This window comes from Lemur catta, chromosome 17 (genome assembly GCF_020740605.2).
Source record: "Lemur catta isolate mLemCat1 chromosome 17, mLemCat1.pri, whole genome shotgun sequence".
Taxonomy (NCBI): Eukaryota; Metazoa; Chordata; class Mammalia; order Primates; family Lemuridae; genus Lemur; species Lemur catta.
In genome coordinates this window covers 28,193,187-28,212,440 of record NC_059144.1, presented here as the reverse complement: position 1 = coordinate 28,212,440, position 19,254 = coordinate 28,193,187, and the positions used below count along the sequence as shown (strand labels likewise).

At 55.6% G+C, this 19,254-nt stretch overlaps 1 protein-coding gene and 1 long non-coding RNA gene across 2 annotated transcripts; one reads left to right on the top strand and one right to left on the bottom strand.

The window, feature by feature from the left end:
- The first annotated feature begins 1,500 nt into the window (after positions 1-1,500).
- LOC123622554 lies at positions 1,501-4,887 on the top strand. The gene is made up of 3 exons (XR_006729543.1): positions 1,501-1,540; positions 4,524-4,644; positions 4,806-4,887. It is a non-coding gene; the product is annotated as an uncharacterized LOC123622554 (long non-coding RNA).
- Positions 4,888-8,146: 3,259 nt separating this feature from the next.
- CDC25B (cell division cycle 25B) lies at positions 8,147-18,342 on the bottom strand. The gene is made up of 16 exons (XM_045529022.1): positions 17,429-18,342; positions 16,391-16,512; positions 15,711-15,762; positions 13,794-13,835; positions 13,620-13,656; positions 13,275-13,397; positions 13,059-13,181; positions 12,789-12,923; positions 12,287-12,367; positions 11,985-12,161; positions 11,721-11,816; positions 11,164-11,226; positions 10,918-11,016; positions 10,568-10,701; positions 9,609-9,720; positions 8,147-9,455 (listed from the first exon to the last, which is right to left on the bottom strand). Exons 1-16 carry the CDS (start codon positions 17,626-17,628, stop codon positions 9,315-9,317), a joined length of 1,737 nt encoding a protein of 578 aa, XP_045384978.1. The 5' UTR covers positions 17,629-18,342; the 3' UTR covers positions 8,147-9,314.
- Positions 18,343-19,254: the final 912 nt, after the last annotated feature.

Here is a 19,254-nt window from a genome sequence, read left to right as displayed (position 1 = left end):
GGCTGGGGTGTGATGTTGGCTCAGTTCCTGGGCCCCAGTCACTATCACTCAGCCAGGGCTCGTGTCTGCCCGCTGATTAGAGCAGAGAGCTGGCAGAGGGTTCTGGTAGCTGGGGGCCACCTAGCATCTGGAATGTGGTGTCCTGGTCCTTGTCCACTCCTCAATGAGTCCACACCACGTTCCTGACCACTAGAGGGCTGGCCTCATGTGAGGGGCGTGGAGGAGACAGCAGTGAGAGGCTGGCTTGAACCACTACTGCAGAGGACAGTGGGGGACCCACGTAGAATTGGTATTGTGGAGGGCTTCCTCAGCCTGGTGGGGAGTGGGGATTCGGGGCAGGCAGCAGGGTGGAGATCTCACATGAGACTGCTTGTGGGTGTGTCCTGGGAGATCCCTTCCGGGTCCAACCTTCACTTCTGAGAGTTCTAAAACAGCCAGTCCAGCAGTGCCTGATCATGCTGACCACACTGCTCTGTGGCCCAGCAGTGCCACTCCTGATCCTACCTGCGTGAAATGAGGGCTGATATTCACCAAAAGACACGTATAGAATGTTCACAGTATATTCGTAATTGTCCCAAACTGGAAACTACCCAAATATCTATCAGCTATGGAGTGGATAAATAAACTATATGCTCATACGTGGGAATACCGACAATGAAAAGAACAACTACTGATACACACAACATGAATGAGTCTCACAGACACAATACTGAGTGAAAGAAGCCAGTCACAGAAGTGTGCATGCCATGTGATTCCATTAGCAGGAGAGGTCCAAAGCTAGGCAGGTCCTGCCGCACGGTTATAAGTCAGAATGATGGGCATCCTTGGGAGGTAATGACTGGAGGGGCCTGAGGGAGGTTTGGGGACAGTCACATTCTGAGTCTTGAGTTGAGTGGTGATTATATGAATGTGTTCTCATTGCAAAGATATTAACCAAGCTGGACACTTAAGATATGTGCACTTTTCTGTACAATTAATTCAACAAAAGCTTTAATAAAAATGAAACTCCAGCCAGTTCAGGGAGGCAGGTCCACTTCCCTTTCAGGCAGTCCTCATTTTCATATGACTCTTGTGTCCAACCACGGGTTGTGACAATTCCATTAAAAGAGTTACTTACTTTGAATTAGCTGGGCATGGTGGCACATGCCTGTAGTCCCAGCTACCCGGGAGGCTGAGGCAGGAGGATTGCTTGAGCCCAGGAGTTTGAGGTTGCTGTGAGCTAGGCTGACGCCACGGCACTCTAGCCTGGGCAACACAGTGAGACTCTGTCTCAAAAAAAAGAGTTACTTACTTTGAAGTCTGGTTTTAAACTGTGAGATAAGAATGCGATAGAATCCTTCCCCTGCACTAGAAGGATACAAGTCTTGAATTAGGGCATGGTTGAGATTTGTAGCACAAAGAGAAACTTTGAGCACAGCCTCTCATTTGACAGATGACTAAGTGGACTCAGAGATGCTTCCTGATGTGGCCAATATTAGCACAGTGCCAAGTGGAAGGTGTCTGGGGCTGGAGCTCTGCTCCCCACAGCAGCCAGCTAGAGGTAAGAGAGGCTGGGGGCGGGGACTCTGGGAGGGACAGAGAACTTGAACTCAAGATTGCAAAGAATAGACATGGCCTGAATGGAAGGGAGAATGCACAGTTCATTCATGTGCTCATCGTTTCCTTCTGCTGGGTAAGTCCTCTGGATGCTAAGTTTCTAGCAGGCTCCGTGCAGACAAGTGCAATGCCAAGGCAGGTAGGAGTCAAGAGAGAGCACCAACAGATTCAGGAGTGGGAAGGACCCTGAAGGAGCAATCTGGGAAGACCATATGGAGGAGGTAGCCTCTGAACTTGGCTTTCTGGAGAAGTAGGAGTTCAGCTGGCAGGAAGGGCATTCTGGATATGAGGACTAGATTACAGCAGAGGGTGGGAAGAAGCCAGCCTTCCTGGACTCAGGGTCCTACGCTCTTCCTCCTTTATTCAGAGGACCTGGACCGAGTCAGAAATGCCTGCACAGCTTCCCCAGTGGGGCACGGTGAGAACCACCTGGGTGGGGCCTCAGGAAAGCCATCATTTTCCAGATAAGGGGGGCACACTTAGTGCCATTCTCTGACTTTTTGCAGCTCTCAGCCTTTTCATGCCTCCAAGGTCAAAAGCCATGTGCTGAGGACAGTGAGGCAGGAAGGAGCTGGACCCCAGAGACCCACAGAGTCTCCTTGCTGAGTGAGGGGCACAGGTTTTATGTGGTTAGCCTGCTGCGTGGGGTTTCTGTGACACGAACCTAACACATTCCTAAGTGATGCAGCATGTGGACTGGGCAGGGTGGAGCCTGGCACCTAGTAGGCATCCAACAAATTAATAAATATCGACAACCATTAATCCAGAGGCAGACAGGGAAGGGATGCCGGATCAGCACCAGAAAGACAGGTGGGGGGGGGGGGGAGAGAGAGAGAGAGAGAGAGAGAGAGAGAGAAAGGTGAGGAGTTAAATAAATAAAGCACTACAAAAAAACTAGCAGAGCTTGAAGGAGACAGGTGGCTGGATTTGTGATGCAACCCACCTGCTTCGATGGGGCCACGCCTCCCTGGTGCTTCCCCTTCCTCTTTCTGACTGTGGACAGAGGCACCACACACACCCCAGCCCTGCTCTCCTCAGTGGTCCTTCAAGTTGGGGGTTGCCTGCAGCGCCTCGCTGGCCCTTCCACTGCTCTTTACCCACATGTGTAGGGCCAGCCTCACAGTGACAGACAGCCTGGGGCTTGCCTTTCAGACCCCCTTGGTGTCCGCTGCTAGGTGTGTGTGACTGATATTGACTCAATCTGGAAAGTGAGTTCCACCCCCCACCTACCCAAACCAGGTCCTGGATCACTGATGGGCAGCCAAGCCTGGTAAGTTCTGCTGCTTCTCCCAGACATCAGTACAAACCTTGGGGACCCCTCCAGACAGGGACCTCCCTCTCCAGAGACAGCCCGTTAAGTTCTTGATGATATGAAACCTTCATTGATGACTTTTTTCTTTTTAAGAAATGGGGTCCTGTTATGGTTCCCAGGCTGGAGTGCAGTGGCTAGTCACAATCACAGTCATACGTGTGCTACAGCCTTGAACTTCGGTGTTCAAGCGATACTCCTGCCTCCGCCTTCCTAGCAGCTGGGACTGTAGTGCACCACCGCACCTGGCCTCACTGATGATCTTTACAGAACCTGAGACCTCAGGCCAGACCAGTCAGCCACCACCTGCCACCTTCCACTTAGGTGAAATCTATAGCCCTGGGCAGCGGATTTCTTGAATGTCTCCCTGATGAGGGTGTCTAGCCATTTCCCAAAGATCAAAGTAGGAAAGTTAAGAAGAAGAGGGGATGTGCTTTTTTTTTTTGAGAATCAAGGCAGACTGAAATTGGGTGGATTATGGCTGCCTTGGAATAAAGGAGACCAGAGTCAGGGAATCCTTGTCCCTCCCTTCCTTCTACTTCCCTCCGTCTCAGAGATGGCTTCACCCTGTGCTGGGAGCCTCCTGCAGGCCACTCGCACAGCTTTCCCGTCCTGTGTCTCCACCAAACTTCCATCCCCAGCTTCCTCACTGCCACCTGGACCGGTGCTGGGGCCGTCCACCTCCTGCACACTGCGACTGGCTTTCCTCCTGTCACCCCTCACCCAGCCGCTTGTCCATGTGCAGAAAGGGGAGGAAAACCCTAGACTGGGCCCTAAGCAACATCAGCCATACAAGACTCCTGTGCAGCACTTGCTTGGTGCAGGCCCTGTGCTTTCCGTACACTGACTCATTTGATCCAGTCCACAACCCTCTGAAGTAGGGCTTTACTATCCCCATTTTACAGATGAGGAAACAGAGGCCCAGTGAGATTAAGTAACTGCCCTGATGTTACACATGTGTCCTTGGAGGTGATCTTGTCAATAGATTCCAGCCTGGTCCCTCCCACTCCCTTGTGTTTCCTCTTTTCCCCCTGTCCCCTTACGGTCACCCTGGGGGTGGCTTGGCAGTCCCCCTTCCCTCAGAATTCTGGAAGGCCATAGCATCCCCCCAGCCCCACCCCTGCTTACCCTCTGTAACGCACCCTTGGGAGGCCCCCTCCCACCAGACCCCCCTTTGGGGAAGTAGTCTTGGCTGGGCCCCAGGAGGACGAGGCTGTGCGTGATTCGTCCTTTCAAACAGCCACGCTTCCTGTGGGGCTGAGAGCCAAGAGGCCTCACAAGGCAGTGCAGGCTCAGCCACGTGAGGCCCCTTCCCCTCCTGCTGCCCCAGGCCCCGCTGACTCAGAGGCTGGCGCGCCTCCCAGGAGTGTGCGTGCCAGTGTGGCTGGGTGTGGCAGCGGCAACCCTCCCTGAGCTCCTTGGCACCCACACAGACTTCTGCTGTGCGGGGAGGGTGGGAATGCTTCTTACCTCCTGTCCCATAACCAACTGTCTCCTTTGAACAATAGATTGTGAATCATTTCACATCCCCGAACCTTCTCTCAAGGCATGATTTTCATGGCTGCAAAACAGCAACTTCTCCATCATTACTCAACTACCCTCTCCTGATTGATTCCAGATTCCTCGTAGCCAGGGACCTCCTTGTGGAAACTTCTTTCTGCACCACCGCCAGTTGCATTGCCTGTGGAGAGCAGCGTGCCTGTGCACTCAGTTCCAGGGATGAAGGCTTTTTAGAAAGCGTAAGTTTTCTAGATGGCTGTGGGCTGTTGTCAGCAGAAGGACTTAAGCCAATTAACACACAGCCAATTAAACCTAAAGAGTCACTTTGATTTTTTAAGACTCTGATTTGAGAAAAAAAAAATTAAGGCCAAGACTAATACAGTCTCATCTTTCAATACAGGAGAGTCAGACAACAGGCTGTGTCAGCGACACTCAAATGCCTGCCACCGCCACACACAGTATGTGAGGTCAGCACTTGACCGGTAATAGAGCTCTTTGCTACATACAGCAGTCAAATTTTCTGGTAAAGGGAGTGAAATTAAAATTTCCCAATGTTGACGAGAATGTGGAACAACAGAAGTCTCAGACACTGCTGGGGGGAGGTGAGTTGGTGCAAAGACTTTGGACAACTGTGTAGAAAATACTAAAACCCCTGTAATCCTAGCACTCTGGGAGGCCGAGGCGGGCGGATCGTTTGAGCTCAGGAGGTTCAAGACCAGCCTGAGCAAGAGCGAGACCCCATCTCTACTAAAAAATAGAAATAAATTAGCTGGACAACTAAAAAAAATATATATAGAAAAAATTAGCCAGGCATGGTGTCGCATGCCTGTAGTCCCAGCTACTCGGGAGGCTGAGGCAGTAGGATCACTTAAGCCCAGGAGTGTGAGGTTGCTGTGAACTAGGCTGACGCCACAGCACTCTAGCCTGGGCAACAGAGACTCTATCTCAAAAAAAAAAAAGAAAAAAGAAAAGAAAATACTAATACCGAACATAACACACCATAACCCAGAATTCCACTCCTGGGTATGTCCCCAGCACAATTTATAATAGTCCCAAATAATCCATCCAGGGTAGGATAAATATGATCTAGATCTCGATTGTGTTGGCTGTTACACAACTGTATGTATTTGTCAAAATTCACAGAACTGTATACTCACAACGGTGAGTTTTAGTGCTCACTTTGGCAGCATAGATACTTTAAAAAGGGTGAATTTTACTGCATGTAAATTATACCTTAATTTGTAAAAAATTTATTTATTTTAGAGACAGGGCATTGCTTATGTTGTCTGGGCTGGTCTCGAACTCCTGGCTTCAGCTGATCCTCCTGCCTCAGCCTCCAAAAGTGCTGGGATCATAGCCACCACACACAGCTTTAAAAAAAATTAAAAAACAAAGGAAAAAAGGTAGAATGAATAATTCAATTTAGAAGTATATCCATATAATGGAATACAACACAACAATGAAAAAAGAACAAGGTCCAACTAAACAGGGCAACATAATGAATCTCAGCATCATTTTCCTGAGCGAAAGAAGCCAAACAAAAGGCACTAAGTCTCCAAGTTCATTTATAGGAAGTTCATGAGCAGACAAAACTGGACTACCGTGATGGAGGTGGACTAGGGGTTACCTCTGGGGGAGGGAGCACAGGGGAGCCTCCCGGGACGCTAGAAACATCCTATAGCTTGAGCTGTGTGGTGATTGTTCCTCAGGACTAAGCTCTGCGTTGAAGGTGTGTGCCCTTGATGAAATGTTGATTATTCTTCAATTTAGAAAGTAAAACATTATTTTTAAAAGTTGTCATTGTGAAAGTTCCTGTGTGAACAGTTGAGACTACGAAGTGGGTGAAGAGACCCCAGCTGGTGGCGCTGACTTGGCCAGGCCCGGCACCGGCTAGCTCCTGGGCCCATGCCCAACCCCACACAACTCTTTAACCACATGAGCTGGCAGCATGTGGCCGCTCTGGGGCTCTTGCAGACTGGAATCCTGCCCCGCCCTGGCCAGAGCCAGACAACCTTTAAAACTGGCCAGCAGCCCAGGATTTTAAACCGCCTCCCAGCCTGATCCACTTCCCTTTCGGCACATCCAGGAAGCAAGTTTTAGCTTCTCTTGTTAAAGAGAAGGGACATGGGGGCACCGCTGCCCCAATCCCCTGAACTTTCCAGGGGCAGAGGGGGTCCTGTCCTGGCCTGACCTGACCTGGGAGCCCAAACCCACGGCACCCCCTTTCCCAGACCCAGGCTCCTGCCTCCCTCAGGGTAGCTGTGGGCACCAGGGCCTTCTCCCCTGAGAATTGAGCTGAATACCTACCTGGTGGGCTTAGGAGACAATATATCTAAAGTGTCTGGAGCATACTAAGTGTCCCATGACAGCAGCTGTGACTCTGATTGTGGGTTATGATGGGAACACATGTGGCCACAGGTGTCAGCCCTGGCACAAAGCCTGGGCATTGTAGACACTCAGCCTGTGCTGCTTCCTCCCCACATGGCCCGATCCAGGAGTGGGAAGAGGACACTCACGGAGAAGTGAGGCAGCCTAACACCATTCCCTTGGTTGCTCTGGCACCAAGGTGGGAGGTGAGGGGTGGGAGAGTCCCGGGCAGGCTGGAATGTCAGCTCTGCTTATAGCTGCTGTGTGACCTTAGGCAAGTGAGCACCCTCTCGGAGCATCCAGCTGCCTTTCTGTGAAACCAGGAAGAAGACAGCTTCACAAGACCACCTGAGTACTTGGTGGAGCAAGCAGGTTTCAGCATGGTGGTACCCAGGGCTCACTCTCCCCTCTTCCCCACCTCTCCCTTTCTCAGAGGTCTGCATAATTATTTGCCCTTTTCTGGGGCAAGTCCTCTCACCCAAATAAATGTACTCCTTGATGTCAGCTGCCTGCTCAGTAGAGGGGGCTTCAGGAGCCTTCAGGACCCCTCCCTCCCTGAGCAGATCCCAGCCCGCCCCCCAAACCAAAGCCACACCTCATCAACCCCTACCTATTGTGCCCTTGCAGGAGGCTCTGGACCAGGAGTGAAGACCAAGCTTTTGGGCAAAGAAATGTGGGAGAACAAGACAGGGCAAGTGTTCTTCAGTCTTAGCCTGGGAACCTGGAGTCTTTTTGCTGCTCTGGTAGGAAACAGCCTCCATTTTCCCATCTGCAAAATGGGGTAGATAATCATTGCACCACCTACTTCAGAATGTAGATGCACTTTTACAGAAAGAGACAATCATGTCGGACATATGTTGTGTGCGCACTGTATTAGGCAAAGCTACTATCACATAGCTCACGTGTGGGGGGGGGGCGGTCATCTGCGGTGGTATTCAGAGGTGATTTCCTCAGAGACACCTGGGTTTGGGTCTGGGACCTGTTATCCCAGATTGGCCCTTTCCTACTGTCTTGCAGGGATGAGTCTGAGGAGATCTCAAATCCTAAAGGGCAGGAGTCCTTTAAGTTTATCCTGAGGACAATGGGGAGCCAATGATAATCCTTGAGTGATGGGGTCACTCTTGCCTTTTGGTGCAGAGTTCAGGAAGGATGAGCCCAGAAGTGCTTGGGTAGCCAGGTGAGGGGAAGGAGGGGCTGAATCTGAAGTCCTGGCAGGGGTGTCATGCAGGAGATGAAAGACTTCGGGGCAAGAGGGTTAGCACGAGATCCCCTCTCCAGGGAGGCTCCCAGCCTCTCCTGACTTTCCCCCCACCCCGAGCCCACCATCAGAGTCAGCTGTGGTACCGTCAAGGGCCCCACAGGACACAGCGCTGGTTACTCAACTTGCTCAGTGCTTTATTGAACCAAGGCCCCAACAGATGACTCATCAGGGCCTTCAAGCACAGCCCTTGCCCCATCTGGAGATTTAGAATCCAGAGGTTGCTCAGTCCTTAATTTAGCTGCTTCTACAACATTTCCTCTTGAATATTTCCCAACCCTAAGTGTTAAGATTTTTGTCCATGCAGACAAACACACATATATTCCTGCTGCAGGCTGTCATGCTCACCAAAATGTTTCCACCTGGTTTCTGTGTGTAAGGCACTGTGCATCCATGGCCATCCATCCATCCTTCCATCCATCCATCCATCCATCCATCCATCCATCCTTCTGTCCATCCGCAACAAAGCAGCAGCAAGTTTTGACGAGTCAGGCCCCAGGGTTCACAGCAATGGGGGCTGGGCTTCCAGCAGGCTTAAGACTCAGGCCTTAGCCCGTGCCCTGGGAGCCCCCGAGGATAATAACATCCCGTTCTGGGCCAAGAAAACTGGGACCAGGTGGGTAATTAATGTTTGACAGGTGGAGCCTAAACAGCCTATGAAAGTGTCCTGAGATGGGCAAAAAGACAAACAAATCAAGCATGCAGGTAACACTGAAACACGACAGAGTAAGAGCTTACATTTATGCAGGCAGTGCTTGTATGGAGGGACAGGAAAGAGGAAGAGAGAAAGGGGCAGAATGACAGACACACCCATGACTCCTGCAGAGGGTGGAGGACAGCCCTAGCCAGGTGAGAAGCCAGGGCACGGTGCCGACTCCCAGGCCAGGGAGGAAACCAGCTCTGAACCATCCTCATGGGTGGTGGCTGTCCCCCAGCCTCAGCTGACATATACACAAAGGGGCTCTTCTGGACACAGGGAAACAAAGGGTTGGCCCAAACAAGGAAGCAAAAAGGCTCCTGCTGGACACAAAATACTGCCTTAAGCTGGTGTTAACCCAACTTAACAGGCGGGCTCGTCCGGAGTGGGGGTGGGTGCCACCAAGATATGGAACATGACTGGGGTGAGACAGGGGAATTGGGGGTGGGGCAGACTGGTGGGACACCCACGCTGTCTGTCCCCTGGATAGCACCTGGGCCTCCAACAGGGCCTCGGCCCTGCAGATCCACAGAGCAGCTAGTGCCAGGCCTCACAAGGCAAGGGAGGTGACAGGACTGCCGTGGCCCTCACTGGTCCTGCAGCCAGCTGCAGAGCTCCCGCCGGCTCCGCTCCCCAGCCCAGCTGCGCGTCTTGAGGCGGAAGGTCTTCAGCTCCTCCTTGAAGGCCTCATGGTTCATGGGCCGGTAGTCCTGGGGCTCACAGAAGCTCTAGGGCAGGAAGGAAGGGGCCCATTAATCCAGGGGAGTGGGCACCTCTGGGGGGAACCAGCCCTCCCTTCTTCTCCTAGGGCGCAGCCTGGCCGAACCCCTTCCCTCTGCTTCCACCCTCCTGCGCAGACTGCGCCTCCCTCCCCACAGTACCGGGTGCTGCGGGAAGAACTCCTTGTAGCCGCCTTTGAGGACATACATCTCGGGATAGTAGAGACTGGGGTAGTCGTTGGCAGCACGGTCTCGTTCCCTGATGAAGCGGCACCTGGACCGGCATGGAGGGGCGGTAAGAGCTGGGCATATGGTGTAGGGTGCATCAGCAGACCTATTCCCTGCACCCACTCCTTTCAGGGCCTTGGGGAGCCTCAGAAGGTTTTTGAGCACAGGAGTGTCAGCCACAGAACATTTTCAAAAGATCAGTCTGGCTACTGGGCATAGGAGAGCTTGGCAGGGACAGAAGGAAGTACACCAAGGTGTGCTGTTTCTAGAAGGCAGTTGCACAATCTGCATGTAGCCTGGACCAGGAAGAAGGAAGCAGAAGAGAAGTGGACAGAATTCAAGAGATGCATTCAGGAGATCTCCTGGCCAAGACGTGGTGAGGACGAGAGGTGGGGAGAAGGGACAGAGGAGAAGGGCCCAAGACCAAAGCCTGGTGATGGGTGGAGGCGGATACCACATGCTGGAATCCCTGGAGGAGAGGGGAGGCAGCAGAGATGAGGACTCTGTAAAGAGCATCTGGGTACAGGTTCCCAGCACACAGGTGAGGCCAGGCGGGAGAGCCACTAGCAGGCAGACGGACCAGTGGCCACCCAGGAGAGGAGGCAGGGGGAGGACAGATGGCCAGGCAGAGCAGAGGCTTAGGAGAAGGAGCTCAGCTCAGGGCTGCGCTGCTGTGGATGCCAAGGGAACAGGGTACCAATGGGGACCTAACAGCATGGAACAATAGAAGAGTCAGCATCGTTGAGGACCAGGAGAGGGCCCTTAGATGCAGCAAGAGGCCCAGGCTGGAGAGGGGCTGGGCTTGTGCCTCTGGCCATCCCAGTGGCTCTAGCAACTGCGAGCCAGAGAAGGCCGGGGCAGACACGAGCTGGCTGGGCAGAGCTGGGACTCACATGCGGGGCCCACGCTCGGATGAGAATTCACAGTGGAAAATGAGGATGATTCTCTTGTCCAGGCTGCAGGGCATGATGGGGCTCTGCAGCAGGAAGGCCTCGGCATCGCGTTCCAGGGGCAAGTTCACGGCAGTCTGTCAGAGGAGCTGGGGCTCAGGCCGCAGCCCTGGGCCGAGGAGGCAGACCCTCCCTTTGTGTTCCCCATCTTTCAGGCAGGTGACCTCACCTCTTGCTGGGCAGGATCCTACCCCAGGAGAAGTGCACCCGCCCTCCACCGATTCACCCTCTCGGCAGAGGAAGCATCTGAACCAGGTGGGGCGTTCAGGGCCTCTCCCATCACCCTGCCTCACCTTGATGTGCCCGCCTTCATACTCATAGGGGTATCTGCAGTCCACAATCAGGAACTTCTCCACGATGTTGCTGAACTTGCCCATCAACAGGGCCACCATCTACAGGAGATCATGGGGCTTGGTCCCAGCAGGTCAGGCTGGCCCTAGCCCTTCCTCTGGCCTGGGCCATGCAGCCTGTCCCCAGGGAAGGTGAAGGGCTGAAGAGTGGGCCCAGATGCACCCAGAAAATGGCTCAAGCCTGCTTACTGTTTCTGGTGAGATGTACTTGAGGTCCTGGTGTTTTCCATCCACAGTCTGTAGGAGGAAGGCCTGAGGGAAGGGATGAGAGAGAGAAAGTGAAACTGGTAAGACTAGGAGTCTGGAAAGAAGGAAGTTTCATTCCCAAGCCCAGAGGCCACACCTGCTTTGGCCTTCAAATTCAGCTCTGGTTCCCATAGCAACCCAGGGGGCCTCTAGGGATAACCTGCATGGAACAGCCTTGCAGGGGGAAGTGAGGAGGGGCGTGGAAGAGATGAACTCTCCACTTCTGTCCTCACACTCTGCCAAGCCTGAGCATGGGCAGGAGGAGTCTCCAAGCTAGATCTTAGCTTGGAAATGTCTTCCAAGGTTGAGATACCACAGAGGCCTGGACAGACTTGAGGTAGAGTCAGGAGACCAAGGAGAGCCAGAGGGAGGAGTCTTCGTGAGAACCAAAGATGAAAAGATACAAAGGACAAAGAAAAGGGGGCCTCTGGGGAGCGAGGGAGGAGCTGAAGCAGTTCCTGGGCTAGGGCCACAGTGAGCAAGAGGCCGGGCGCTGCTACCTTGGAGTAATCTCCAATCAGCTCACGGTGGTCACTGTCCAAGATGTTCTCGATCTCATCATGACACAGGGACTTTGAGCGGAGGACACGGGCTTTCTGGAAGGTGGGACAGATGGAGGGCAGGGTCAGTGCCCCTTTTCACGGCCATGTCCGGGCTGCCACCTGCACCCTACCCTTTGCCACAAACCCGGCCAAGGAGGTGGCAGCCCAGGCGTGTGCCCAAGGTGGGCAGCAACGGCCCTGCCCCAGGAGAAAGGCACCCACAGGTTCCTCAGGCTCCTGCTGCTCCTCTGGAGGGGTCACGCTCCTCCTCCGCTTGTTCTGAACAGGTATGTCCCTGTCCTGGGGCCGTTCCAGCCTCTTGAGGATGGGCCGGATCACACTGCAGGGCATGGACGGCGAGCGGAAGAGCCGCTGGCACTTGCTGTACATGACAAGGTCCTGGCAGGGATAGCAGGTCAGGGCCAGAATGCCCAGCACCCACCCACCCCTCAAATCCAAATCCCACCAGTGGGGTAGGACCCCACCCCTCCCTGTTCCCTGGGGGGGCCACCCCAGAGCCCCACCTGCTCCTCTTCCTTTTCCAAGGTCTTGACCAGTGGGGCGCTAATGAGGCTCTCCATGCCTGGGGGGACCGCATCGTCGTCCTGAGGCCCGATCAGCAAGGATATGGTCACACCCACGGGCACAGGCCAAACCCCTCCATCCCCCAATCTTCCAGCACAGCCTTCCCTGTTCTCCCCACAAACCCCAAACCAGCAGCCCACCCTGGCCCTGCCAGCTCCTCCACATAGGGCAGCCCCCCAGATCCAAGGAGCTGCAGGGATCCACTCGCTGGTGGGGCATGTACTGAACCCTGAGAAGCTCCCCCACCCTGCCCATCCTCCCCCTACTGCAGCACCAGCCACCTGCTCTTTGACTGGCCAGAGGTCAGTGCCTCAGTTACCTTGAATTCCTCTTCTGACCCTGGAATGAGGTCACAGTCTTGCTGCAGGGGCTCAGAGCTCTCTTCCTTTGGGAGATCCCAGGGAGGGGGAGGTAGGGACCCAGCAAGGCAAGACTGTTTACCTTCAAGTCACTCTCTAGGATGTCCACAAATCCATCATCTTCCTCAGCATCCCCCTCAGCAGGGGTCAGGGAGAGGCAGCGTGGGGCCAGGGGACTCAGCTCTTCTACTTCCATCTTCCGCTCAGGGTTGAGACACTGTCAGAGTGATGAACAGGCACTGACTCGGGGATAGGGACACCCCCATTCTTCTGGGGGCTCGGGACCACCCTCCTCTTCCCCGAGCCTGCCTCCTCCCAAAGCCCCTACAAGGGCCCAGCCCCCTTGCTGTACCATCAGGTCGGGGGCCGAGCTTGGCCTCTGGGCGAAAGCTTCCCTGCGGCTGGCCCACTCTGCCAGAGCACGGGCAGAGCCGGGATGGGTGGGCTTCCATGGCATCTTGAAGACAACTCCATCCTGTGGGGTAAGATGGGAGAGGAGGGTCAGTAAGTGCCAGAGAACCACCCCGGCATGCCCCCTCCTCTCCCATCCTGGCCTCTGGACGCGCACGTTCTCCTTGTCTTCCCCAGAGCTGCTGGCAGCTCTGCCGCCCGCCGTGCTCTTCCTCCGGCCGTCTGGCGCTTGGGAGTTGGTGATGTTCCGCAGCACAGGGCTGTGGCCCAGCAGCCTCACCTAGAAGCCAGGCAGGGCAGCAGGCGCTGAGGGCTGCATTCCTCTGGCACCAGCCCAGGCCCCACCTTCTCCACACCTCCTCCAACTCCCCCATCTCCTGAGGCCAGACTGGGGACACCTGGCTGCAGGGAGTCCACCCTCTGGGAGATGCTCCCGGGATGCCTCCTTCCCATGCCTGGCCAGCATGCCTGAGCCTCCTGTTGGGCTGCAGAGGACACTCACCGGCATGGACTGGAAGCGGCGGATGGCAAACTGCTCACTGCAGAAGGAAATGGGGACAGTGAGGGTTGAGCAGTCAGGGCAGGGACTGAGAGCATGCTGGATGCTCTTCCACCAGAGCCCTGCACGCCCTGGGGGAAAGCCCGAGGTGGGTGGAGGAGGCCTGGGAGCACTTACTTCCGAATGACCCGGCTGGTTGCCTGGATGGCCTGTTCAAACCTAGGACAGAGAAGGGTTCATGCAACCCATGCTCGCCTGCACCCATCACCACCCAGCACCAGGTCCCAATCCACAAGGCCCAGGGGCCAGGGATGAGGGGCAAGACAAGGACCAGGGCTCAGGCCAGGGGAAGGGGAGGGTGGGAGGAAGAATGCCCACTCTCAGTGGGGCCCAGGTATTAGGGAGGGGGGGAGATGACGGGCAGTTTGGGATTTTAAAGGCTGCCCTGAATGGAAGAGGGCCCAGAGAATGGCAGTGATGGAGACAGCTGGGGTAGGTCGCAGGGTCGTTGAGGCGTCACCAAGGCAACGGTCCCGCCAGCCTGCACACAGGCCTTCCACCTGTATGCAAATCACCTCAGCAGGGCCATATGGCCGCCAGGAAAGGCATTCATCCATCCCGTGATGACAGGCTGTGGCACCCAGCAATGTGGGTATCTCCAGGGCCTGGATACCAAAGCTGGGCTCCCCTCCCCATGTGAGGGGCTGGCCTGGCTCCCCTCAGGACAGGGGCCTACTTTAGGCCTCCCCTGGATCAGCCCTAGTCAGTCACAGCAGCCCCCCTAGTGACAAATGTGCAGGGTCACATCCTCTCCTCCCTCCTATGGAATTTTCCAGGACCCAGCCCCTGTCCCACCCCCTTCTCCTGCCTTAGAAGAGGCCAGCAGGCAAGGAATTCCAACAGATGTTCCTTCTGAGGCTGGAGCAGACGCTGCTCTAATAGGCCCCGCCCCCCAGCTATGTCACCAGAGACCACCTGCCATGCAGAGCTTTTGTGCATCTATGCACACACACATACAAGCCGGCTTCTTTCTGAGAAACTGTATAACCGTCAAAGCAGGTGCAAGGGTGGGGGGGGCACTCAGGGCTAAAGTGTCAAGAGGATGAAAGGGATGCCTCCCCCCATGGTGAGGGGGTTGTGTGTGCTGTGCCCAGCCAACCTGGCATCAGGGATGACCAATTTCGTTGGCTTGGTTTCCAATCTGCACCTGGCCTTGGGAGTAAGGCAAGGAACAGCTCAGTGTTGCCACCCAAAACCAACCTGCAGTCCCCTCCACCTCCACCCAATTCTCTCCCTGTTTCCTGTTTATGACCAAACTCTGCAGCCCAGCCCAGTCTGATCAAAGGCAGTGGGAAGCAAGACAGTGACTGCCCTGAACCCAAAGCCATAGTTCCCCAGCACAGGCTGGGCGTACCCAGCTGTCTCTACTAATGGCTGGCAGCTGCTCCCCCTTCTTGGGCCTTAACAGCTGGATGGGAACAGCTGTGCTCTGGAAGGCACTACCCATGCCCCATGACCAAGGAGGAGGCATCTGTCCAGAGCAGAACCCACCAGCTCTCTGCCCACTCCCTCTCCCAAAGGGCCTAACCCAGGGGCTGGCCAGAGGGCCAAGCGTCATTGATGCCTGAGACTGCTGATGGGCCAAGGACCAGATCAGTCTGCAGGCAACTGGGTTTTGTTTGGCCTAAAGTGAGTTAAAGTTTTGAGTTATTTGGACCATATTTTTAAATTGTGATATTTCACAGGAAAAAAAATGGGTATAGGCAAAAAAGAAAAACAGGACATACACTGGGCTTGCATTCCTGCAAGACAAAGGCTAGGTGGAGTCAAGTATCTGCTGCTCCTAGTGGCCACTGTCCCCACCCTCCCCGGCTCTTAGCTCACTCTCAGTTGGCTCCCATGAGAGTAGACCCTTCTCTGGGACAGGGAGCAGAATGCCAAGGCCTGGGAAGGTCAGTGAGTCCCCCCACTGAGTGGGGCACCTGAGGGGTCTGTCCATTTTCCCAGGCCTCCCTGGTGAGTTCATGCTAGAACTAGGATTTCCGAAGGCAGGTGCCGACTCCTTGGCAGTAGGAATTCCCCTTCTCTACTCACGCCTGCTCTGCCATCTGGGGGTTCATAGGGCTGGAGGAATCCATGCAGAGACCTGGGGACACAGAGCACCTTGGTTTCAAAGTAGTGGCATTTTCTATATATTCCCCCCCCCACTATATCCCAAGAAGGGTGGAAAAAACTTTTCATTGTGGATTTTGACAGATAAAAAAATGAAATAAAAACCTAACCATGGACTCTAAGGGCTGACAAACCAAACTGTCCTCCAAATGGCACAGGGCTCCATTCCCTGTTCACGACGGAAATCCCTTTATGCATGTTTTTAAACCACAGTGCTTGCTAAGCATTTTTCTTGAACTGGTTTAAAATAATTTAAAACAATCTGTTCTAGAAGAGACAATGATTTAAGGCAAAAGTTACAGACTAAGAAAATGTTCTAAAGACCAACTTTCAGCCCTATGTGCTTCCCAGGTGGGGTTGTGGTTTAGCAACTTTGGCGTGGTTTTAAATAGGTAAGATCTCATCTCCTGCAGAGGGCCCTACCCTGCCACCCACTCAGCCAGTCTGGGTTGGGCGTAGTGAGGCTCAGAAGAGGTGAGGCCCCTCAGCCAACCAGGTCGTGGGAAGGATGTTCATTTGATCATATCACTTGGGAGGGGCCCAGGCAGCCCCGCAAACTTCCTGGCACTGAGTGGACCTCCCCAGGCACCCCTGGGCCTCACCTGCATCAGAAGATTCAGAGGACTCGGATGACAGGGAAGATTCAGATGCCCGTCGAGAGAGCGATAGGCATGTCAGCCGGCTGTGGAAGAGCAGGCTCCCTGCCTGACTTTTTGGGGTCTCGCTGGCAAGGGAGCAGAGACCCAGGAAAGGAGAAAGGTAAATGTGGTGCTCTCGGGCTGGCGGCCCATGTTCCCACTTGCCACCCACCTGAAGGGCCCATCCAGCCTCTGCACAGCCCCAGGGAAGTGTTCCGCTCACTGAAGGAAGAACTGAGCAACACACCAGGGCGACGATGGCCCCAGGGTCAGACCCTCTTCTCAGGTCAAGGCGAGCTCATTCTACAGCGGCCCTAAAGTGCCTTCTCTTTGTTGATTGGTTTAGGAAAGGTCCTCCCAGGTGCAGCAGAAGGTGAGCCCAGGGCAAGAGCAATGAGCCTGGGCTGGGGGTTGGTGGGTTAGCAGTGCAGCCAGGGAGAGTCTTCCCCTAAACTTGTAGACCCCCACCTACCCACGTGCCTTCCTGAAGGAATGGCCAAGACCTGGGTCTCTATTACAGCTGGGACAACCCAGGGCAGACCAAACGGGTTTGCACAGCAGAGGGATCATCAGCTCAGTGTGTAAACTCCTAGCCCTGAGGGTAGGTTGGGTGGAGGGAGCAGGGCCACGGGCCTGTTGAGTACCCCACCTCTCTGCCACTCGAAAGTTCCCCCTCCAGGCTTGGGGTCCCCAGCCTAGGGCAAAATGTGGCTATCTGGGCAGAGACTAGGGAGGCAGCTTGGTGGAGGCACAATGGGGTAGGAGGAAAGAGGCTCTTACAGACCAAGAGCAGGTCACCTGGAGAGTGTGAGCTGCACAGCCCCAGTCTCACAGCCCAAATCCTGAGGCCCTTGAGGCACAGCCAAGGACGTCCCTCTGCTCTGCACCAGACGTCTCCCCACTTCACCTCTTGGATTCAGCTCCCACGCACAGTCTCCCAGGAGGCCCAGGACCCTAGTCCGGGCCTCTCACCCCACACCCAGCCTCCGGGAGGTGTCCTACCTGCCGAGCCCCGCGAGGTCGTGCATGGTCTGGGTGAGGGTAGTGACCGGCGAGGAAGCGGCCGCGCGCTTCGGGGACCCCAGGGGGCCATGAGATTCCAGCAGGAGGCCCGGGAGGTGGCCCGGACGTTGGGCGCCAGAGCGCACGCCGGCCGGACTGAGAGCCGAGCCCGGGGCGGGCTCCGGCTGGGGCACCTCCATCGCGGCGGGGCCGGCAGGAGGCTGCCTGGAGGGCCAGGCGCAGGGCCGCCAACAGACGCCGGGCACAGCTGGCTGGGACGAGGGAGGGAGCGGGCCGGGGTGGGGGGGAAGGGAGGGAGGGAGGAAGAGCAGCGGGGCCGGGAGCGAGGGAGAGGGATGCGGGGAGGGTGGGGAGGGGTGAGGGGACGCGGGGTCCAAGCTCCAGTCTAGAAAGTCTCTAGTTGCAGCTGCCACCTCCACCTCCTTATATATTCGAAAAATAACAGTGGCCGCGCCGCCGGGCGCCACCAATGGCGGCGCGGGTTAGAGGAGGGCGGGATCGAGGGCGGGGCCCGCGGGGAGGAGGCTCGGAGGCTGGATTTCCAGGCTTTGGGTGGGGCGGAGGAATTGGGGTTTATCCCACGTCCCGGCACATCTTCCCCGCCCCCACGTCCCGGGCGCGAGGATCCTGGCCTCCCGAATTCCGCCTCTTGCGACATAGTTGGGAGCTACCCACTCGCAAAGGATGACAGCCCCCTAGGGTGGCCTCAGAAGGACCCCCAACTGTTTAACATCTCGTACGATCTATCACAAGTGGGGACCGTGAGAGGCTCCACCCGGCGCCCGGAAGTTTGCGAAACACAGCTGCGCCTGCGCCGTACGGTCTGCGTTAGATATTCCATTTCACAGAGCGGGACGTTGAGGCGTGGAGAAGTTCATTAACTCGTTCAAGGTCACGCGGTTGGGCAAGTGGTAGGGCCAGGATTCCCTCGCACCTAGCGCCTCGGACCGCCCAGCCTCGCTGCCCACGCGGCTGGCAGCGCCGAGCAGCAGCAAAGCGTAATTCGCCGGCGGAGCCGCCAGCGCAGGAGGTGGGCTGGCAGTGGGAGCCCCAAGCGGGAACTGATGGGCTTCTCCGGGGTCCCTTAGGTTAGATGTTACCCAAAGGGCCCACTTTTCTCCAGCAGCCCTAGAAGAGGCTCTAACGGTTGGACTAGGCATGGGTTTCTGCCCCGAGAGTTAAGAAAGGTGTCAGCGACCAGAGAACCCAGTCATGGAATTATCATGCCCATCAATGGTTTGGCTAATTTGGTGCCAATGGCACCGTATTGTTTGGTATTTCTTTGATGTCCAAGGGGGCTGAATTTGTCAATAGTTTAAATTGAGCATCCTCTAATTATCTAACACCTTCCAGCTGAGCCCGTTTTCCTGGCTCGAGGCCAGAAGGCTGCACCTCCCCAGGAAAGAGGTGGCTTCCGGCTGGGCGAAGGGCAGCGCAGCAACGCAGGAGCTGCGTGGGGCCTCGCACCCCTTCCCGTGCAGTCCCAACCATCCGGGGCCAAGGTGCACTGCATGAGGGTGGCAAAGGGAGGGCCTGATGATGGGGGCCTTGGGTGAGCCAGCAGACGTGAAGGGAAGACCCCAACCCCACCTGAGCGGGGTGACCAAGGTGGGAACCTTGACCTTTCCTTCTGTGAACATTTTGCCCGGCTCCTGTGCTGCGCCTGGCGCTGTCCTGTGAGCTGGGCAGGGCTGGGTTTCCTGTTCATCATCCCTGGGTCAGAGGTCATGCTCCCGATCTCCAGCCACTAAGTCACAGTGGAGGATGTGTCCGCCCTTAGGGCCTGAGGGGGAGGGGAGAATTAC